This window comes from Bombina bombina, chromosome 3, assembly GCF_027579735.1.
Source record: "Bombina bombina isolate aBomBom1 chromosome 3, aBomBom1.pri, whole genome shotgun sequence".
Classification (NCBI taxonomy): Eukaryota; Metazoa; Chordata; class Amphibia; order Anura; family Bombinatoridae; genus Bombina; species Bombina bombina.
In genome coordinates, this window is record NC_069501.1 from 894,301,328 (window position 1) to 894,325,434 (window position 24,107).

Here is a 24,107-nt window from a genome sequence, read left to right on the forward strand (position 1 = left end):
ACAAATTTGATACTTTTTTGCCTCGGCTGAGGCTGCTTTTGGGAGAAAGGTTCTTCAAGCAGTGGTGCCTTCCGTTTAGGTTCCCTGTCTTGTCCCTCCCTTATCATCCGTGTACTCTAGCTTTGGTATTGTATCCCACAAGTAAGGATGAAATCCGTGGACTCATCGTGTCTTTAAAAAAAAAAAAAGAAAATGTATGCTTACCTGATAAAAAAAATTCTTTTTAGACACGAGTCCACGTCCCGCCCTGTTCTCTGAGACAGGTTATTAATTTTTGTACACTTCAGACACCTCTGCACCTTGGCTTTTCCTTTCTCTTCCTAAATTCGGTCGAATGACTGGAGTGGGAGGGAAGGGAGGAGCTATATATAGCAGCTCTGCTGTGGTGCTCTTTGCCTCCTCCTGCTGACCAGAAGGTGAAATCCCATAAGTAAGGATGAAATCCGTGGACTCATCGTGTCTAAAAAGAAACAAATTTATCAGGTAAGCATAAATTTTCTTTTTTCAGAATGTCTGGGCTCAATCTGTTCAAGATCCCTGGGATTTGAATATTGTGTCCCAGGGATGGGATGCAGAATAAGATTCAGATCAATACCTCTCAGAGGAAGTTTTCTTCTGTCCAACATTCTAAAGGACGCTCAAACATTCTTTCAATGTATTAAAGATCTAGAACTCATGGGAGTCATTCATCCAGTTCCTTTGGAGGAACTAGGACAGGGGGTTTATTCTAACCTGTTTATAATTCCCAAGAAAGAGGGAACTTTTAGGCCTATTCTGGATCTAAAATCCTTGAACAAGTTTCTCAGAGTCCCAATCTTCAAAATGGAAACAATCAGAATTATTCTTACCCTTGTTCAACAAGGACAATTCATCTCTTCAATAGACTTGAAGGATGCTTACCTTCATATTCCAATTCACAAAAAACACCATTTCAGTTCCTTAGATTTGCTTATTTAGACAATCATTTTCAGTTTGTTGCTCTACTGTTTGGTCTAGCTACTGCTTCCAGAATTTTCTCAAAGGTTCTGGAAACCCTGTTATCTAGGATCAGGGCTCAGGGTATTTTGATGGCTTTGTAGCTGTACGATATCTTGATTCCATCTTTACCTTTAGCAATTTATCATACCAACTATCTTTTGTTGTTCCTTCAACAGCATGGTTGGAGTATCATTTTTCCAAAGAGTTCTCTATCTCATCAGACCACAGTGTGTTTTCTAGGAGTGATCATCGATTCAGTTTCAATGACTCCTTCCTTGACAGATCAGAGGAAATTTTAAATTGCAGTCAAATTGTGCCAGTCTTCAGTCATCTCATAATCCAATTGCAGCTCTCTGTATGGAAGTGATGGGTCTGATGATTGCGGTATCAGATGCCATCCCTTTTGCTCGGTTTCACATGAGACCTCTTCAGTTTTGCATGTTGAGTCAATGGTGCAAACATCACAATCAGCTTTCTTAAAGTATTCTTTTGGATCCTATAACAAAATGTTCTCTTTTGTGGTGAATAAATCACTAGTCCAGGGGTTTCCTCTCTTTTCCCATCCTGGACAATAATAACAAATGCAAGTCTTTCAGGTTGGGGCACACTGAGGGGATCCAGGAGTGAGCAGGTAGTTTGGTTACCTTAAGAGGCGAGGTTACCTATAAATATCTTGAAGCTTCTTTCTTCAGGGCTCTCCAGAGCGGTCCCCTTCTGAAAGAAGTGTCTCATCTTTGTTTCAATCAGACAATGTCACAGCTGGGGCATATGTCAATCATCAGAAGGATTTGCAGTTCTTAAGCGAAGGAGGTATCTTGAATCCTCCTATTGGCAGAGAACAATTGCTTTGTCATTTCTGAGATTCACATTCCAGGAGTGAACTGTGAAGCCGATTACTTCAGTCACCAATCCCTTCATCCAGGGGAATTAATTCAGATATCTTCAATCATATAGTCCGGAGATGAGGTATTCCAAAGATAAACCTGATGGCCTCTCAATTAATCAACAAGCTTTCCAGATATTTTGTGAGGTCCAGGGATCCTCGGGCAGAGCTTGTAGATGCTCTAACAGTTCTTTGGTCTTTTTGTTTGGCATACATATTCCAAGAGTGATAACACGAATAAAGCAGGATCTATCATCCATAATTATCATAGCTCCATCTTGGCCTCGCAGAACTTGGTTTGCAGTTCTCCTCCGTGGTCCATTCCTCTTTGTCACAACCTTTTATCTCTAGGTCCTTTTTTTATCAAGATCTCAATTCTCAAGTTGACTACTTGGAGATGGAAGATATGATTTTAAAACAGTTGGAGTTCTCAGATTCTGTAATAGATACTTTAATTTAGGCAAGGAAACCAGGTATAAGGAATATTTTCACAAGATTTAGAAAAAAAATTTTATTTCTTGGTGTGAAAAGCACAATTTTATTTGGTATTCCTTCAGCCAGGATTCTACAGTTTTGGCAAGATGGTTTAGACAAGAGCTTTTCGGCTCTTTGTTTTATTACATAACAAGATAGCTAAACTTCCTGATGTGCAGAGTTTTGTTGAAGCCTTAGGCAGATTGAAACCAGTTATAAAGTTGATTTCTTCCCCTTGGAACCTTAATTTGGTTTTACAATCTCCTCCATTTGAACCTATGCTTTTCCTTGACATTCAGCTTCTGTCAACAATGGTTTTGTTTCTCTTTGTTATTTCTTTGGCTAGAAGAGTGTCTGAATTATCTACACTTTTTTGTGACCCTCGTTATTTCGTTTGCCTCAGCATAAGGCAGTTTTAAGAACTAGGTTTGATTTTCTTGCCAAACATAGTTTCCTCTGAAACATTAGTATGAAGATTGTGGTTCCTTCTCTTTATCATAATCCATAAAATTCTAAGGAAAGACTTTTACAGAATTTTGATGTAGTTCATGCTCTAAAGTTGTATCTTCATGAAACCAAGGATTTAGACAATCTTCAAGTTTATTTGTTAATTTCTCAGGTCCGCAAAAGTGTCAGAAGGCTTCAGCAGTTACCTTAACTTCATGGTTAACATTTTTGATCCAGTAGAACAAATTTGTAAGGCAGCAACATGCTCATTCCTACATACATTTACTAAATTCTACCACTTTGATGTTATTGCTTCTTCAGAAGCAGCTTTTGGTAGGAAAGCAGGCAGCAGTGTCTGGAAATTAGCTGTCTGCCTTTTTTTTTTTTTTCTTTCAAATAATTTTAATCCTGCTGTCATTACTTGTGGACTCCACACTAGAGTTTAGTTTCCCAGTAGTAATGGACTCTTACAAACTTTTGATAGAAAACAAAATTTATGCTTACCTGATAAATTAATTTATTTAGAGGTGTTGAGAGCCCACAAGGCCTGCCCAAATTTATTTGTGATATTTCTGAAGGCAGTTCTAGTCTTGCACCTAATTTCCCTGTTCTGTCCTACGTTTTTGTATATTCTCCTTCTTGGCTCTGCGTAAGCTTGACCCAATCAGTAAGGTAGGAGGGATGGAATACCCTTTGAAATTTTTGGGAAATCTTTACTTCCTTCTAGTGGCCTGGAGTTGAATCCCAGGAGTAATGGACATGTGGACTCTCACCTCCTCAACAGAAATTAATTTATCGTGTAAGCATATTTATTATTTTTTTTTTTTTTTTTAACAATTAGACATCATCAAGAGAACTTCGTTGGTTATCAAGATGATAATCTTTTCCAAGATGAAATGCGATATCTTCGTTCAACATCTGTACCAGCACCTTATATATCTGTTACTCCTGATGCTTGTCCAAATGTCTTTGAGGAACCAGAGAATAACATGAAATCTATGCCTCCAAGGTAATTCTCATTCTGCCGTTTTATTCTTTTTTTTTTATTACAGTTAACAGATAATTAGGTATAGGAAAATAATTTGATTTAAAGGGACATTTTAATTTGGTTTAAAGGGACAACACTGGGACGTTTTTATATATAATGATATAATGTTTTGTTATACATAATGAAACAACTTTGCAATTTATTTTTTCCCTTTTCATGTAGCTCTGAAAACTTAAAATGCACCCTGCTGACTCTATATATGCTGACTCTATATATAGTATTAAAATGCATTTAAAGGGATATGAAACCCACATTTTTTCTTTCATGGCTCAGACAGAGCAGGCAATTTTAAAGGGACGGTCAACACTTCCATGAACATTATTTCATATTGAAAATTAAAACCCGACGATCCGCCTGCACTATACCCCTTCTGCCTTGCCGCCTTGCTTCTGTACTAATCAGAGTCGCTAACTTCTGTAATACCGGGTAAATATGGCAGCCGAACTCCCCCCACCATTACGTGGCTGCCTTCTTCTTCAAATGATCAACAAATCAGAATTCAATCCTCGGTCAGAAATTGCAAGCGCGTGCAATTTCTGACCGAGGATTGAATTCTGATTTGCTGATCATTTGAAGAAGAAGGCAGCTATGTAACGGTGGGGGGAGTTCGGCTGCCATATTTACCCGGTATTAGAGAAGTTAGCGACTCTGATTACTACAGAAGCAAGGCGGCAAGGCAGAAGGGAAGGGGGGTATAGTGCAGGCGGATCGTCGGGTTTTAATTTTCAATATGAAATAATGTTCACGGAAGTGTTGACTGTCCCTTTAAGCAACTTTCTAATTTACTCCTATTATCAATTTTTCTTCGTTCTCTTGGTATACTTTGTTGAATGAGCAGCAATGCACTACTGGTTTCTAACTGAAAACATGGGTGAGCCAATGACAATTGGTATATATATTTATGCAGCAACCAATCAGCAGCTAGAACCTAGTTTCTTTGCTGCTCCTGGGCATTCCTAGATAAACATTTCAGCAAAGGATAACAAGAGAAGGAAGCAAATTAAATAATAGAAGTAAATTGGAAAGTTGTTTAAAATTGTATTCTCTATCAGAATCATGAAAGAACATTTTTGGGTTTCATGTCCCTTTAATACTAACTTTATGCCAGTGGCTAGCCTTGTTGTCTTTGGACTTAAGTATAGATTGGCTCCTCCAAGTAAGGCAAATGGTGAGTGGAGTTTGGCTATTGAAAAATAATTGCTGGTAAAAAAAATTCTAATTTTGTTTTAAAAATGTTAAGACTTGGTTGATATGATGATCTATAGCAACACAGAAATGTAGTTTCAGTATTCCAAAGTTTCCATAACTTTCCTTCTTCTTGGCTTTATTATTATGGATAATCCTGATTTTTAAGGGCAGGCCTATTTTAACATTGTAATTTACACTGTTTCCACGTAGTAATCTCAATAACACTTTTACTTTTCATATCTTTAGTCTAAAAATTGTTGGAAAGGTGTTACATGGTACTTTTCTGTACTGCCATATTTGATCTGTGTATGATTGCAAAAGTCTTCCCAAATTATTCACTTGCTTCTAACTGGTGTTCATGTTTTCCACAATAAACTCATTGGGTTTTGTTTTTTTAAAGTTTTTCGTGTATTAATTTGTATTATTTTTTTTTACAGTCTAGAAACGAGCCCTATAACGGACACTGATTCCACTAAACGCACAGTCTTTCAAAGGTCTTATTCTGTTGTTGCCTCTGAATATGACAAGCAGCACTCTGTACTTCCTGCTCGAGTGAAAGCAATACCCAGACGCAGAGTCAATAGTGGAGATGCTGGTAAATAGCTTGTATATTAAAAAATGTATAGGCACAAAAAAGTTTAACAAATCATGATCATATAATTATAGGTAGTAACATTGTATTATGTTTTATTCCAGTTTTTCAGCCATTTTTGTTTAGCATTTTGAAATCAATTTGTTTATATTTAAAGGGACATGAACCCCAAACATTTTCTTTCATTATTCAGATAGAGCATGCACTTTTAAATAGACTTGTGCAACAGCAGATAATTTTGGGTATTTGTTTAGTTTAAAACAATACAAATACTGAATATTCGGTAACATCTACATCGTTTTCATTAAAACTTATGTAAATGTTCTTTTGCTGCTGTAGTTTTATACTTGCCTATAACACACTGGGGAGCTGTGCTATTCCCGACCTTTCTTCACAGAGCCCAGGATTGCGCTATTAGGAGGCTAATCACTGTGGATCCCAGACCCTGCTTTAAAGGACCTTCTCATTTAGCACAGGCTCTGAGATCTGCCACAATAAGCCTCCTATTAGCGCAGCCCTGGGCTCTGTGAAGATCCCCAGCTCGCTATAGGTAAATGTTTTAGCTACTTTAAAGTATACAAATATAAAATAATGATTTTCATTAGTATATATACATTTTCTTTAAATTAGTTTGTGCATTTGTTCGGATATTTGTTTTGTAAAAACAAAACGAATATCCTTATTTTCATCACAAATATGCATTCGCAACAAAACAAATACATGTCATCTACTTTTAAACAACTTTCTTATTTACTTCTATTATCACATTTTGTTTGTTCTCTTGGTATATTTTAATAAAAAACATTATTTTGATAATAAAAGTAGATTGGAAACTTTTTTTTTTAAATTGTATGCTCTACCTGAATTACAAAATATTTTTGGGGGGGTTTCATATCAGTTTAAACAAATTATAAAATGAACTCTATATCCATGTTCTGTAATGATTGATACAGCTTTCCTCACTTTAACAAACATAACTTATCACTTCTTTCATCATATGGCGAGATTCCAGGAGTCATCACTTGTTAGAAATCCTCTCCTGACCACTAGGAGGAGGGAAGACACCCCAACATACCAGAGCAATAAATTACTTCTCTTGAATTCTCAGTCATTTTCTTTTGCCACCTTGATGGAGTGAGGTGAAAGTTTGAAGTTGAAGATCAACGCTTAGTTGAGAGGGGTTCTCTAATTGACCTGAGGCCCATTTTCTCATCACAGTGAGTGGCCTGTTGGACAGATGGGTAGATAAGGAGTTATCAGCCAGGCAGTGAAAGATCTTTACTCAATGGGAAATATCACAGGCCTCCCAGGTGAAATGTGGATTCGTCCACCAGCCCCCTCGTCTACAGTGAGCCGCTCATTGTGGGATCCACAGCCCTCCCCAGGTGAAATATGGATTAATCCAACAATTCCCTGGGTTTTGAATTCTGTTTTTTGTTAAAGATCATTGGCATTGTGCTTGCAATGCTTAGGAGGAGCTTCTCTACTGGAAGCAAGTTGTTGCAGCTGAGGTAAACACAGTCGACAATGGTGCTGATAGGTAAGTACTTTGGGACATATATTTATATACCATACATGTTTAGCAGTTTTGAGCACGTTTTAAATCTGTCTTAATGAGATTACTGTCTCTTTAAATCTAGTGTGGTTGGCTTTAGCGCTTTATATTTACCTGCCCTAAAACTTTTATTTTATTTGTGTTTTTTTGGCTTTATCAAGTGTGCTAAGGGTTAACCTTTTTAGTGTACCTTTCTGCTTTAATCCGTTCCTGTGGTTATGTAATCATATCAGGTTGTTTGTAAAGCTCTCAAAACCAGTTGAGGTTGCTAGATTATCTGATAATATCAAAGTTTTTTTTTTTTTCTCATGGCCTCAATTGAACCAAAAACTGCCCCATTATTGTGTCAGCTCTTGGTACCCTCAATTCAACCCGATTTGCATCTTACTCCATTGGTGTTGCTGTCCAAAGTGATGGGCAGAATCAAGCAGTAACAAGCTTTTAGCAGTTCTGATTGCTCTTACGTTGCCTCACAGGTTTGGTTTGCAGACCTAGTTCAGATGCCATAGTGCCCACCTTGGAGGCTTTAGAGATCTTCTTTCTCAAGGTCCTTTATTTTATCAAGATCTCTAAACTCTGAATTTGATGACCTGACGATTTAATGCTGTCTGAAAGGGTTTTTCTGACAAGGTTATTGTCACCTTGGTTCATTGTTACCAGTTGGATTTATCTTAAGATTTAGAAAACCTTTTTTAATTGGTGTGCTCGCAAAGTATTCTGCTGAAATTATTTTAGAATTTTCCAAGAGTCCAAAGCTGCATTCATTACTTTTGGGAATTCAGAACCTGGCCACCAGGAGGAGGCAAAGACACCCCAGCCAAAGGCTTAAATACCTCCTCCACATCCCTCATCCCCTAGTCATTCTTTGCCTTTCGTCCCAGGAGGTTGGCAGAGAAGTGTCAGAAGTTTTCGATAGTCTCTTATGGAGGGTAGTACTCTTCGGCATGGGACTGGAGTTTTAAGTAGTTTTGTCAACCTCTCAGTTAGAGCATAGGTGAAAGTTAGAGTCCGGAGATGCAGGGAGAGTCTTTCTGCAAAACAATCCCGACTCATATTAACAGCTCCACAAGCAATCAGCGTTGACGAGTTTTGCTGCCTCCTCTTTTCTCTCAAGTCCATGGCAGAAGCGACGCTACCATCTGTCACACTTGAAGGGCCGTGTTCCTGTTCCACGGCGTAGATTCCGGTAAGATGGTTTCATTTTACTTTCATCATGGATGTATTTTAATTACAACTGTTTATCCGAGAGGGGCTACAACCTTTCGGGAATAACTTTAACATAGGGTCTCAGTGAGGCTCCTTTTTGTATCTCGGAATCAAGGGTTAATATCTCCTGAGGGGTTATTGAACAGGGGGGTTTATAATCATGTTTATGTGATTCTGTCTGCTACTGTGTAGTGTTGCTTCGGCTCATGGCTATTTTGGAACATAACGGCCTATATCTAGTGAAGCGGCCTTTGTGGTCGGGCGCGCTTTTGCATGGACTGCACGGTTTACCTTGTGACCGGGCGTGGCCACATTTTGGCTCTCCATTTACACATTCCTGGCCGTGTGGCAACGGAGAAATCCTGGTCCGCTGGTGTTTGGTTCCCTGGAGGTGGTGAGTGCCCCAGCCATTGGGGGTGTAAGGGGGTGTAAGATTTTTCTTATTGGTCCATTTTTTATTCAATATCCCAGTTATGGAGGATTCTGATTTTTTGGAGACGGATGTCTCTGATTCAGACTCTACTTCTTGCGAAGAATATGAATTGGCCCGGGTGATACCTGCCCATCAGTTATGTTCCGAATGCCGTTTTAGAGTGCTCTGTTCCTTGGGATCAGGGAATCAGGTGCCCACTGAGCCATCCGCCTCTGGGCATTCTATTTCCCACGAGGCGAGTTCCCTACCACCAACTCTTACTACGCATACAGGTAACCCAAACGCTACTTATCCTTCTATGGAGTATGGCCTGTTCCCACCGCAGCTTACTACACGGTTCCGCATGGTCATATCTTTGGCGCTGGCGCATCTGCACTTCCCGGGAGTGTGCTTACGATATTGTCTGTGTTCCGTTAACCCTGGCTCGTCAGGCGTGGGATCGCCTGGTCCAGTTCAGCCCTCCGGGGGAGCGACTGTCCCCTGAGGCCTCAAGGGGTCAACCTTAGGGGCCGGTGTTTTCTTTAGTCCCGCCGGAGGTATGTTGCGCCTTTCATTATAGACTGGCGCGCCTTCGTGTTCTACTGAGGCAAGTTTTGTCGTTGCTGGAGGATCCCACTCTTATTGGGTCTGGGGATTCTCAGTCTTAATCTTCGACTGGCTTGCTTGCATAGACATAAGGGGATGAAGTAATCTTTTTATAGTCTTTGTTATTTGTGTATCCTTTTCCAGTTCTGAGCTTGGAAGTCTCAGACCCCTGTTGGGCTGGTCCTGCAGGTCTGTCTGTTCTTCCTGGGCGATAACCTACAGGTTACCTTATCTTTTATTTTAATCCGGTGAGGATTATTTTTATTTGGTCTAAAGCTCATGTTGTTGTGTGATGTTTCCTTCTGGAACTTTCTTCTCTGGAATTGATACTTGCAATTTTGTGGTCGCACTGTTTACTTTGAGGACATACTAGTCTTATGTTTTGTCTGACTATTCTTTATCCCTTCATTTTGGGGGAGACTCTGTGGCCTTGACAGTGCTGGGGCCCTTGGTTTCAGGCTGGTCCTGACTGGGTACAAATCCTTCTGTCTTTGAGGCCTAGTACAGACATGTTGCGCCTTTCTATGTCCGGCTGGTCCAGTGAGGGTGCCTAGTGATCACAATATGATTTGTGTTGTCTACAAGCTTCAACTAGCATCCTGACTTGATGGTCCGTGGTTGCTTAGGGGCATGGGGGATTGGTTCAGTTCTCATTCGCCTTTCAATCTAGTGGGCCGGGACGTTGAGATCCGTGGCAACATGCTCAGTCTTTTCCGATTTTTCCGGGAACTAGAGTGTTCCTTCCCGTTGTGAGTTGGAGGCTTGAAGGATTTAGGTCCTTCATACCGCCGTTCTTGCGGTTTTGCATTTCATGGTCTCTTTGGAAGTGTCCTTTTAGGACTTGTTCCTTTTAGAGGCTCTCTTCCTTTGGGTCGAGACTTTCTGGACTTCGTCCAGTTGTTTTGGTGACTTTGGCAGCTTAATTAGGAAGTGAAGGCCGTGAGGCTCTGTCTTCGTTCGGGAGTTAGTCGTCTTCATATTAGGGGCAATAGGAGGTATTGTCTCTTTTTCCAAGCTTTTTGCTTAGGGGATGGTTTTCTGCCGGGGTTTGGGATGCTTTGCATTCTTCTCCCTTGGGTGTGGTCCTCTGGAACGTCAATCTGAAAGGATTATGGAGACTAGCCTTTTTCTACTCTCTTTAGGGGGACTCTGTTCTCATTTCCATTTGTGCTGCCTTTGGGCTCTAGAGAAATTGTGTGACTTTGTCGCGGCCTAGCACCTTGTTGGGGGGGGGGTGTTGACCTCCGGCCAAGGGTGTTCTCTTCCCTTTTGGCTGGGAATTAAGAGTGAGTCCTGTACCCGTTCTCCGGGTTCCCCGGTTATCATCCCCTGTGAGGTCTGATTGCTTCAGACGGGGTATCTTGTGTTCCCTGGGTGTGTCAGTTCTAGGACGATTCTGGGTCCCTGGTCCAGAGTTCTTGTCTTGGATCCTTCTTGGATGTCTGGAGACTTATGATCCGGTGGACTGGTTCGGGACAATCCAGTTTTTTTAGGGACCCTATGTTGCGACATGGGGGCTAGCTCATTAGGCTTGCAAGCAGGAAGGCCAGAGTTCACATCCACCTTTGGGTACTGGTTATAAACTTTAAGGCCTGACTTGTCCTTCGAACGGAGTGTGCTCCTCTTCATGGTGAGTTTTTTCTCTGTCTGGTCAACAGTGGTGTCTGGATGATTTTTTATTTGGTCCGTGTTTTGATCATACTATGGCTTCATGTCTTGTGGACATGTACGCTGTTCTTTTCTGTGCCCTTCCCCTTTGAGGGGATAGTTTGTCTTCCTTATGAGCTGGGGTTTCCTCACTCTGGAGGGTCATTGTCCTGCCCTGTGTGTAGGAGGTGGGATCAGGTGGCTTATTTCTGTAAGGGGCAGCATCTGCTGCTCTGTGGGTTCTGTTCCACCTGTTGGAAATTGATCTCTTTACGTAGAGACTGTCTAAGAGAGTTGTGACAGGTCTTTCTACGGATCTATTGCACTTTTCTCTGTTCCAAGTCCTAGGGGGAGCGGATTGGGTTGGCACCCGCGCTCTGTTGGGGTGGATAAGTCCCCCCTTTTTCTTTCCATTCCCTGGGGGCTTGTGGTTGGGGTCTATCTATCTATCCCCCTGTCCATCAGACATGTCTGTTGCTTGGGCTGGTCCGGTGTTAGAGCAGGATCTAAGATCTGTTGCTCTGCTATTTTGTCCTCGGAGCATTTGAGGTATGGTAAGCCTCTTTGAGGTTTCTCCACATTCAAGATTTGTGGGAAGGACTGGCGACTCTTAGCCTGCGACGTTCTCTGCTGGTTAGTGGATACTTGGCAATCTGAAGGATCCTACCTTTTATGCTTGCCCTACAAGTATTTAAGTTTCAGAGTCATTTTTAGATGACTGCAGCGTGCAGTATTTTTGCTTCATGTGTTGTTCGTCAGACCTATCTGATCTTGCTGCACGAGGTTTTGTTTCTGAATATTTCAGTATTCTGAGCTACCTTTTTGCCATTTGGGACCTTCGTCTTAAGTTGCTTTCTAGAGTTTGGTTGCACTGTGTTAGGGGAAGATCCTCTCTCTGTTTCAGACTCACGGCCTTATCCCGTGGTTTCTTTTTTTCTGGGGTCTGGGCGTTGCCTTTCCTTGTTTCTATAAGACTGGTTGGGTCTCTGTTAGCCTGACCCAGTTTCTCGAGTTTTTTGCTCTGTGTTTGTGCCCTTTTTAGAGTTCCTTATGCTCAGCTAGCTCAGCATACTAATGCACTGTGGCTACTCTGCACTGTAGCAAACCGAGGGTTGCAAGTTCAATCCTTGGCGAGGTCTACTCAGCCTTTCCTCCTTTCGAGGTTGAGTTCCTTAAGGGGGATTAGCCACGCTTTACAAGTACAATCATGTTTTCTCCGTGTCTTTACTTCTTTGTGGAAGAATACAGTAGTTTGTTCCCTTTCTTTAATAAGGGGTGTGTTGTTTGGAGACCGACTGCAGGGCGACGGTGTCTCTTGGAGGCTGTTGACTCAGTCGAATCTAGTTCCTGCGGTCTATAGCAAGGCTTGTGGACTATCTGCGGGACAATCCAGTTTTTTCAGGGACCCTATATTGCGACATGGGGGCTAGCTCATTAGGCTTGCAAGCAGGAAGGCCAGAGTTCACATCCACCTTTGGATACTGGTTATAAACTTTAAGGCCTGACTTGTCCTTCGAATGGAGTGTGCTCCTCTTCATGGTGAGTTTTTTCTCTGTTGGGTCAACAGTGGTGTCTGGATGATTTTTTATTTGGTCCGTGTTTTGATCATACTATGGCTTCATGTCTTGTGGACATGTACGCTGTTCTTATCTGTGCCCTTCCCTTTTGAGGGGATAGTTTGTCTTCCTTATGAGCTGGGGTTTCCTCACTCTGGAGGGTCATTGTCCTGCCCTGTGTGTAGGAGGTGGGATCAGGTAGCTTATTTCTGTAAGGGGCAGTATCTGCTGCTCTGTGGGTTCTGTTCCACCTGTTGAAAATTGATCTCTTTACGTAGAGACTGTCTAAGAGAGTTGTGACAGGTCTTTCTACGGATCTATTGCACTTTTCTCTGTTCCAGGTCCTAGGGGGAGCGGATTGGGTTGGCACCCGCGCTCTGTTGTGGTGGATAAGTCCCCCCTTTTTCTTTCCATTCCCTGGGGGCTTGTGGTTGGGGTCTATCTATCCCCCCTGTCCATCAGACATGTCTGTTGCTTGGGCTGGTCCGGTGTTAGAGCAGGATCTGAGATCTGTTGCTCTGCTATTTCGTCCTCGGAGCATTTGAGGTACAGTAAGCCTCTTTGAGGTTTCTCCACATTCAAGATTTGTGGGAAGGACTGGCGACTTAGTTAGTGGATACTTGGCAATCTGAAGGATCCTACCTTTTATGCTTGCCCTGCAAGTATTTAAGTTTCAGAGTAATTTTTAGATGACAGCAGCGTGCAGTATTTTTGCTTCATGTGTTGTTCGTCAGACCTATCTGATCTTGCTGCACGAGGTTTTGTTTCTGAATATTTCAGTATTCTGAGCTACCTTTTTGCCATTTGGGACCTTCGTCTTAAGTTGCTTTCTAGAGTGTGGTTGCACTGTGTTGGGGAAGATCCTCTCTCTGTTTCAGACTCCCGGCCTTATCCCGTGGTTTCTTTTTTTCTGGGGTCTGGGCGTTGCCTTTCCTTGTTTCTATGAGACTGGTTGGGTCTCTGTTAGCCTGACCCAGTTTCTCAAGTTTTTTGCTCTGTGTTTGTGCCCTTTTTAGAGTTCCTTATGCTCAGCTAGCTCAGCATACTAATGCACTGTGGCTACTCTGCACTGTAGCAAACCGAGGGTTGCAGGTTCAATCCCTGGCGAGGTCTACTCAGCCTTTCCTCCTTTCGAGGTTGAGTTCCTTAAGGGGTATTAGCCACGCTTTACAAGTACAATCATGTTTTCTCCTTGTCTTTACTTCTTTGTGGAAGAATACAGTAGTTTGTTCCCTTTCTTTAATAAGGGGTGTGTTGTTTGGAGACCGACTGCTGGGCGACGGTGTCTCTTGGAGGCTGTTGACTCAGTTGAATCTAGTTCCTGCGGTCTATAGCAAGGTTTGTGGACTATCTGCGGGTCAGAGTCCTTGGGCCATTTTTTTCAAAGTTGTTCTCGGCTTCGGACGAAGCAGGATTTTGTTGGGTAGGGGTTTTCAGGCATGGTGCCCTCAGAATGGGCCGCCTCCTGTACCCTCCCGTTTTTGCATTCAGTGTCCTCTATAGCTTGGGTATTGTTTTCCCAAAAGCAGTGAATGCAGCTGTGGACTCTTTCCATCTGAAGAAAAGAAAATTATCAGGTAAGCATAATTTAAGTTTTTTAGGGTTCTTGAGTTCCTGCAGGAAGATATCAATAAGGGTTCTCTTAAGGGTCAGATTTCGGCTTATGATGTCACTCCCTAAGAGAGTTGCTAAAATTCTGGATTTTCAAACCTTTGTTCAGGCTCTGATCAGTATTAAACCAGTTATTTATCCAGTTTCTGCTGGTTTTTCAAACTCCTCCTTTTGAGCCAATGCATGGTTTAGACCTTCAGCTGTTTTTTTGTTCTGGATATTTATTCTGCCAGAAGGGTTTCTAAACTTTCATCTTTGTCTTGCAAACCTCCTTTCTGATTTTTTATCAGAAAAAAGGCTGTTTTTCCCACTAGTTATTGATTTCTTCCTAGTGTGGTATATATGTATACTATATATCAGGAAATTGTGGTTCCCCCCCCCCCCCCCCCCAATTCCCAGAAATGATTACTCCTGGAATCACAGTCATGAAAGAAATTAATGTATCAGGTAAAAGGAAATTTAGTTTTTAGCTTCAGCCCTAATTTCTCTTTAACATGTTAACTTATAATGTTTGAAACAAACCATTCTAAGCTGTTATCTATGCTAAATAATTTATTTTAAGTGTTAAGTGTTTTCAAAAAAGAAAACTAGCTGGGAACATATTATAAATACTTTGTTTAACTACCATTTTTAAATATACAATATAATAGTGAAGTTATCAGGCTGGAACACTGACTTCTAGATTATTTCCCAACATTCTATACCTTGTCAAGAATAATTTGTTTAACAAAACACAGTTTTTCATGTTTATTTGGATTTTTCCTATATGTTCTCATGATTTTACATGTATAGAAATGTATATTCTGCCATTTTATATATTTGTATTAAATATATTTCTAATTTTGCAACAGAAGTTGGATCCTCATTGCTAAGACACCCTTCCCCAGAATTGTCACGACTGATCTCTGCACATAGTTCCCTGTCTAAAGGAGAGAGGAATTTTCAGTGGCCTGTATTGGCATTTGTCATCCAACATCATGATTTGGAAGGGCTTGAAATTGCCATGAAACAAGCCCTTAGGAAATCTGCTTGCCGTGTCTTTGCTATGGAGGTGAAATAAGAAGTCTCTGATTTATTTAACTTTTTAAAGGAATACTTACATTATATATAAATTTAATATGTTTGTCTACCTGTTAGTGTACTCCTACTGTGATTTTATTTTTTGAGGGTTTTGTTGTGTGTGTGTCAGGACAAGACATTGGTTTACTTCAAACAACAAATGAATTGTGGTGATATAGAAAATGCATGAAAGTGGAACTCTGAAACATACCAGTTAAGCATGTCAAGCTAAAAAGAGGCATTTAGAACAAAAAAACATATTTATTATATAACATTAGATTCTTATACAGTCATTTCTGCACCTTGAATTTCTATTCTAACTGAAATCTTTTTTTTTTCAGTATGACAGCTTATTCAAAGAGCTTTAATAATCAATTAATACAATGCATATTATTACCAGGCCTATTATATAGGCCACAACTTGCTAATCCACTCATTTTATGGATCAAATGAATATAGATGGAGCACAACAAATCTATTACACCTTCAGTTTCATATTTATTATCAAGTTTTTAGATTCTTTTTTTTCTGGTTCTGAAACTGATTTACCGTAACTAGATAAAAAGAAATGTAGTAAATACCTTACACAGATAACCCATTCAGCATCTTTTTTATAATTTACCCATCTGTATGTGTCATTTGTTTTTTATTTTTGTTTTTAGGCTTTCAACTGGCTGTTATGTAATGTCATTCAGACAAATTCCTTACATGACATTTTATGGCATTTTGTGGCTTCATTAACTCCTGCTCCTGCTGAACCAGAGGAAGAAGATGATGAGGAAAACAAGGCAAATAAAGAGAATGCTGAGCAAGTATGTTATGAAATATCATAAACCATGGGCTCTCTTTTTATTTATAACTTAACCTACTTCAAGATATTTCATGTTTAGTCATAATTTTCTTTAATTTAATTTTGTTATATTATTTATTCAATACCGCTATGGTAGAGACGTATTGGAAAGATCTAGCAACCGTCTCAGTTTGTGTTTAGGTCATTGTTTCAGCCAAACTATCACTTTTGTAGACTGGGCAGGTAATGTGAAAGAAGAATAAATTTAACTTTATTTTAAGGATAGGGGGGGGGGTTAAAAAATTAATTAAGTTAATATTTGAGTGACTCAGATGTTTTTGTACTTTGCTTTTTGTATATGCTTTATTGTTAAGGCAGAATACTTGAAACACTAAAATATACAACTGGTCATGCTCCAATTTATTTCCATATAGCGCGAACGCAAAAAGTTTGCCAGTTAAAAAGGTATTTTATTCATTTTTTAAAGGAGAAAGATACAAGAGTGTGTGAGCATCCACTTTCTGACATAGTAATAGCTGGGGAAGCAGCTCATCCTTTGCCCGACACCTTTCATCGCCTCCTTCAAACAATTTCAGATTTGATGATGTCCCTTCCTGGAGGCAGTTCTTTGCAGCAGATGGCATTGCGGTAAGCAATAGATATCCATGTCTATCATTACCTTTAACCAGTGTTGTCACTAGGGTTGGTGTCACCCGGTGCGGTAAGTTATGGTGTCATTCACCCCCAGAAAGCAGACACACAAAACACTTAAAAACATACTCAGATGCACACACAAACACTCGGAAACACACTCAGGCACACGCACACAAACACTCAGGCACACGCACACAAACACTCAGGCACACGCACACAAACACTCAGGCACACGCACACAAACACTCAGGCACACGCACACAAACACTCAGGCACACGCACACAAACACTCAGGCACACGCACACAAACACTCAGGCACACGCACACAAACACTCAGGCACACGCACACAAACACTCAGGCACACGCACACAAACACTCAGGCACACGCACACACAGAAACACTCAGGCACACGCACGCACAGAAACACTCAGGCACACGCACGCACAGAAACACTCAGGCACACGCACGCACACAAACACTCAGGCACACGCACACTCAGAAACACTCAGGCACACGCACACTCAGAAACACTCAGGCACACGCACACTCAGAAACACTCAGGCACACGCACACTCAGAAACACTCAGGCACGCACACACAGAAACACTCAGGCACACGCACACTCAGGCGCAGGCACACGCACACTCAGGCACACGCACACTCAGGCGCACGCACACACAGAAACACTCAGGCACACGCACACTCAGAAACCCTCAGGCACACGCACACTCAGAAACACTCAGGCACACGCACACTCAGGCGCAGGCACACGCACACTCAGGCACACGCACACTCAGGCGCACGCACACACAGAAACACTCAGGCACACGCACACTCAGAAACCCTCAGGCACACGCACACTCAGAAACCCTCAGGCACACGCACACTCAGAAACACTCAGGCACACGCACACTCAGAAACACTCAGGCACACGCACACACTCAGAAACACTCAGGCACACACTCAGAAACACTCAGGCACACGCACACTCAGAAACACTCAGGCACACTCAGAAACACTCAGGCACACTCAGAAACACTCAGGCACACGCACACTCAGAAACACTCAGGCACACGCACACACTCAGAAACACTCAGGCACACACTCAGAAACACTCAGGCACACTCAGAAACACTCAGGCACACGCACACTCAGAAACACTCAGGCACACTCAGAAACACTCAGGCACACGCACACACACAGAAACACTCAGGCACACGCACACACTCAGAAACACTCAGGCACACGCACACACACAGAAACACTCAGGCACACACACAGAAACACTCAGGCACACGCACGCACACACACACACAGTAACACTCAGGCACACACACACACACAAAATATGTAAACTGCACTGCATTAATTATAAAGCTCATGCCTAGAGCTGCTCCCTGGCTCAGCAGAGCATCAAATGAAAGATAAACAGTGCACTCTAAAAATAAATCACTAAAGAAAAGGTTTAGGCGTGCTAACTATGAAAATTCTGCTCTCTGACTCTGTTCCAAGTCTGTCAGTGCACAGCCCCATGCCGCGTGCCTACCGCTTCTTATGGCCAATCACCTCTGCACTCTACCCACCCCCAGACCCCCGCCCTCCCCCCCTACCTCTTTAGTGTGCACTTAGTGTACCGTAACCGTACCGGTCTGGTGGGCATCATACGGGCTCCTTCACTTTAGAGACCGTGTCACACAGTCATGTGGTCAGGTGCCAGGCATCCCCCTCACGATTTCCCGGTACCTGTTTAGAGAGACAGCACAGCAGTGAGTGACTCCACTGCTCCACACGTCACTGAGCAGTGAGCACAGATAGGGAGACAGGTTTAGGCTAGCAGCGCAACTTCGCAAGCCCCACGGCACGCCCACAACATTCATAGTGAAATTGGGCATTCTGGAAAACTATTTGTGGAAATTGCAGCGCTGGCTCAAGGAGCAAAAAAATTATGTCCCACTAATGTTCACAAATGTTGGCCCCTCTAATAAAAAAATCTATGCGTTTTTACATTGTATTTCTTTGAATTTCAATACAATTTAAAAAAAATATATATATTTTTTTTCTGGTGGTGTCACCCCCCTGGAGGGTTTCACCCCCCTGGAGGGTGTCACCCGGGTGCAGCCCGCACCCCCCTAGTGACGCCACTGCCTTGAACAATTTTCTTCCAAAAAACAGTCAAGCGAATATATACATTATTATTATGGTCTTCTTGGCTTCTTTTATTCTATTTTATATTGTACCAAAGAAATGTACAATGTTTCAGACTATAAGCTTTTAATTATATTTGACACATGTAGTAATTATCTCAAAATGTAATACTGCCTTGTGGTCTCCAATTGTTACATCAACCTATACTCAGTATTGTAAACACTAAATCTAATATAATTTACTTTTTCATATATAGTAAAAATGGCAAAATATTTTTATTTTTTTTAAAAGTTGACAGCTATAGTTTTTCAGTCCAGTTCTGAATAAATACCCTTTTCATTCATGAAGGTGGTAAGAGTCCACAATCCATTACTCATGGGAATTACTCTCCCTGCCACTAGGAGGAGGCAAAGATTCCCAAAACCCATATAACTCTCTATAACCCCTCCCACCTCTATGGTTGTTAGTCTTATCTTTGCCACCGCTGGAGGAAGGTGAAATTTGAAGATGTGCAGATGATTTTCTTTGTTGAGAAGTGTTTTGAGGCTTATTTGAGGCCTATTTTTACTCAAAGTTCACTGCTTGTCAGAGGGAGTACAGGTTGTGATTTATTTCTTCTGTTAAGTGTGATCAGTCCACGGGTCATTATTACTTGTGGGATATTATCTGCTCCCCTACAGGAAGTGCAAGAGGATTCACCCAGCAGAGTTGCTATATAGCTCCTCCCCTCTACGTCACCTCCAGTCATTCTCTTGCACCCAGCAACTAGATAGGTCGTGTGAGAGGACTATGGTGATTATACTTAGTTTTATATCTTCAATCAAAAGTTTGTTATTTTAAAATAACACCGGAGTGTGTTATTACCTCTCTGGCAGAGTTTGAGGAAGAATCTACCAGAGTTTTGCTATGATTTTAGCCGGAGTAGTTAAGATCATATTGCTGTTCTCGGCCATCTGAGGAGTGAGGTAAACTTCAGATCAGGGGACAGCGGGCAGATGAATCTGCATAGAGGTATGTAGCAGTTTTTATTTTTTGACAATGGAATTGATGAGAAAATCCTGCCATACCGATATAATGTCATGTATGTATACTTTACACTTCAGTATTCTGGGAGAATGGTAATTCACTAGAATTACACTGTAAGAAAGACATAAAGCTGTTTAATAACTAGAGATTATGTTTAACGTTTTTGCTGGAATGTAAAATCGTTTTCATTTACTGAGGTACTGAGTGAATAAATGTTTGGGCACTATTTTTCCACTTGGCAGTTGCTTAAATCTGTTTTTTTCTGTCAGTTTCTGTTCTCCCTCACTGCTGTGTGTGTGGGGGAGGGGCGCTTTTACTATGCATCAAATATTTCAGTCAGCACAGCAGAGCTGTGAGAATTATAGTTTGACTGAGATAAAAACGTTTATTCTGTAATTTGTTTCCTGCTTTCAGAAATTGTTATCTTTGCTAATGGGATTAAACCTTTGCTAAAGTTGTGTTGTTTAATTGCTGAGGGGAACAATCCTTTGCTAAAACTGTATATTCTGACAAAGATTGATGCTATAACTTAATTATTTTAACTGTTATAATTTTTTTCTGTGCTTCTTAAAGGCACAGTTCGTTTTCATATTATTTGTAAATTACTTTGAAAAGTATTTTCAAGTTGCTGTTTATTTGCTAGTGTGTTAAACATGTCTGATTCAGAGGAATATCTCTGTGCTATATGTGTTAATGCCAAAGTGGAGCCCAATAGAAATTTATGTACTAAATGTATTGATGCTACTTTAAAAAACAGTCAATCTGTACAAATTGAACATATTTCACCAAACAACGAGGGGAGAGTTATGCCGACTAACTCGCCTCACGTGTCAGTACCTGCATCTCCCGCTCAGGAGGTGCGTGATATTGTAGCGCCGAGTACATCTGGGCGGCCATTACAAATCACATTACAAGATATGGCTACTGTTATGACTGAAGTTTTGGCTAAACTACCAGAACTAAGAGGTAAACGTGATCACTCTGGGGTGAGAACAGAGTGCGCTGATAATGCAAGGGCCATGTCTGATACTGCGTCACAGTTTGCAGAACGTGAAGACGGAGAGCTTCATTCTGTGGGTGACGGTTCTGATCCAAATAAACTGGACTCAGACATTTCAAATTTTAAATTTAAGCTTGAGAACCTCCGTGTGTTACTAGGGGAGGTATTAGCATCTCTGAATGATTGTAACACAGTTGCAATCCCAGAGAAAATGTGTAGGTTGGATAAATATTTTGCGGTACCGACGAGTACTGACGTTTTTCCTATACCTAAGAGACTTACTGACATTGTTACTAAGGAGTGGGATAGACCCGGTGTGCCTTTCTCACCCCCTCCTATATTCAGAAAGATGTTTCCAATAGACGCCGCCACACGGGACTTATGGCAAATGGTCCCTAAGGTGGAGGGAGCAGTTTCTACTTTAGCTAAGCGTACCACTATCCCAGTGGAGGATAGCTGTGCTTTTTCAGATCCAATGGATAAAAAATTAGAGGGTTACCTTAAGAAAATGTTTGTTCAACAAGGGTTTATATTGCAACCTCTTCCATGTATTGCGCCTGTCACGGCTGCAGCAGCATTTTGGTTTGAGTCTCTGGAAGAGACACTTCAATCATCCACACTAGATGACATCACACACAAACTTAAATTCCTTAAGTTAGCTAATTCATTTATTTCAGATGCCGTAGTACATTTAACTAAACTTGCGGCTAAAAATTCAGGATTCGCCATTCAGGCACGCAGAGCTCTGTGGCTGAAATCCTGGTCAGCTGATGTTACGTCTAAATCTAAATTGCTTAATATTCCTTTCAAAGGGCAGACCTTATTCGGGCCCGGCTTGAAAGAGATTATTGCTGACATTACAGAAGGTAAAGGTCATGCCCTGCCTCAGGACAAGGCCAAAGCCAAGGCTAGACAGTCCAATTTTCGTTCCTTTCGTAATTTCAAAGCAGGAGCAGCATCAACTTCCTCTGCACCAAAACAGGAAGGAGCTGTTGCTCGCTACAGACAAGGCTGGAAACCTAACCAGTCCTGGAACAGGGGCAAACAGGCCAGAAAACCTGCTGCTGCCCCTAAGACAGCATGAATTGAGGGCCCCCGATCCGGGACCGGATCTAGTGGGGGGCAGACTTTCCCTCTTCGCCCAGGCTTGGGCAAGAGATGTTCAGGATCCCTGGGCGTTAGAGATCATATCTCAGGGATACCTTCTGGACTTCAAATCCTCTCCCCCAAGAGGGAGATTTCATCTGTCAAGGTTGTCAACAAACCTAACAAAGAAGGAAGCGTTTCTACGCTGCGTACAAGATCTTTTATTAATGGGAGTGATCCATCCAGTTCCGCGGTTGGAACAAGGACAAGGGTTTTACTCAAATCTGTTTGTAGTTCCCAAAAAAGAGGGAACCTTCAGGCCAATCTTAGATTTAAAGATCCTAAACAAATTCCTAAGAGTTCCATCGTTCAAGATGGAAACTATTCGAACAATTTTGCCCATGATCCAAGAGGGTCAGTACATGACCACAGTGGATTTAAAGGATGCTTACCTTCACATACCGATTCACAAAAGCCATTACCGGTATCTAAGGTTTGCCTTTTTAGACAGGCATTACCAGTTTGTAGCTCTTCCATTCGGACTGGCTACGGCTCCAAGAATCTTCACAAAGGTTCTGGGCACTCTTCTGGCGGTACTAAGACCGCAAGGAATTTCAGTAGCTCCGTACTTAGACGACATACTGATACAAGCTTCAAGCCTTCAAACTGCCAAATCTCATACAGAGATAGTACTGGCATTTCTAAGGTCGCATGGATGGAAAGTGAACGAAGAGAAAAGTTCTCTCTTTCCACTCACAAGAGTTCCCTTCCTGGGGACTCCGATAGATTCTGTAGAAATGAAGATTTACCTGACAGAGGACAGGTTAACAAAACTTCAAAGTGCATGCCGTGTCCTTCATTCTATTCAACACCCGTCAGTAGCTCAATGCATGGAGGTAATCGGACTAATGGTAGCAGCAATGGACATAGTTCCTTTTGCACGCCTACATCTCAGACCACTGCAACTGTGCATGCTAAGTCAGTGGAATGGGGATTACTCAGATTTGTCCCCCACTCTAAATCTGAATCAAGAGACCAGAAATTCTCTTCTATGGTGGCTTTATCGGCCACATCTGTCCAGGGGAATGCCATTCAGCAGGCCAGACTGGTCAATTGTAACAGACGCCAGCCTACTAGGTTGGGGCGCTGTCTGGAATTCTCTGAAGGCTCAGGGACTATGGAATCAGGAGGAGAGTCTTCTTCCAATAAACATTCTGGAATTGAGAGCAGTCCTCAATGCTCTTCTGGCTTGGCCCCAGTTAACAACTCGGGGGTTCATCAGGTTCCAGTCGGACAACATCACGACTGTAGCTTATATCAACCATCAGGGAGGGACAAGAAGCTCCCTAGCAATGATGGAAGTATCGAAGATAATTCGCTGGGCAGAGTCTCACTCTTGCCACCTGTCTGCAATCCACATCCCGGGAGTGGAGAACTGGGAGGCGGATTTCTTAAGTCGTCAGACTTTTCATCCGGGGGAGTGGGAACTTCATCCAGAGGTCTTTGCCCAAATACTTCGACGTTGGGGCAAAACAGAGATAGATCTCATGGCGTCTCGACAGAACGCCAAGCTTCCGCGCTACGGGTCCAGATCCAGGGATCCGGGAGCGGTCCTGATAGATGCCTTGACAGCACCATGGACCTTCAGGATGGCTTATGTGTTTCCACCTTTCCCGATGCTTCCTCGATTGATTGCCAGAATCAAACAGGAGAAAGCATCAGTGATTCTAATAGCGCCTGCATGGCCACGCAGGACTTGGTATACAGATCTGGTGGACATGTCATTCTGTCCACCTTGGTCGTTACCTCTGAAACAGGACCTTCTGATTCAGGGTCCTTTCAAACATCAAAATCTAACTTCTCTGAAGCTGACTGCTTGGAAATTGAACGCTTGATCTTATCAAAGCGTGGTTTTTCTGAGTCAGTTATTGATACCTTAATACAGGCTAGGAAGCCTGTTACCAGAAAGATTTACCATAAAATATGGCGTAAATACCTATATTGGTGCGAATCCAAAGGTTACTCTTGGAGTAAGGTTAGGATTCCTAGGATATTGTCTTTTCTACAAGAAGGTTTAGAAAAGGGGTTATCCGCTAGTTCCTTAAAGGGACAGATCTCAGCTCTGTCCATTCTGTTACACA

General features: G+C 41.9%; 1 protein-coding gene across 1 annotated transcript in view; it reads left to right on the plus strand.

The window, feature by feature from the left end:
- The window catches only part of MYCBP2 (MYC binding protein 2), a gene marked incomplete in the record, with an annotated part of 1,460,675 nt that overhangs the window by 1,286,559 nt on the left and 150,009 nt on the right, over positions 1-24,107 (plus strand). Inside the window, 5 exon segments of the mRNA XM_053707907.1 lie at positions 3,624-3,791; positions 5,456-5,613; positions 15,055-15,254; positions 15,925-16,074; positions 16,540-16,700. Of these exon segments, the coding sequence (XP_053563882.1) occupies positions 3,624-3,791; positions 5,456-5,613; positions 15,055-15,254; positions 15,925-16,074; positions 16,540-16,700 (837 nt within the window).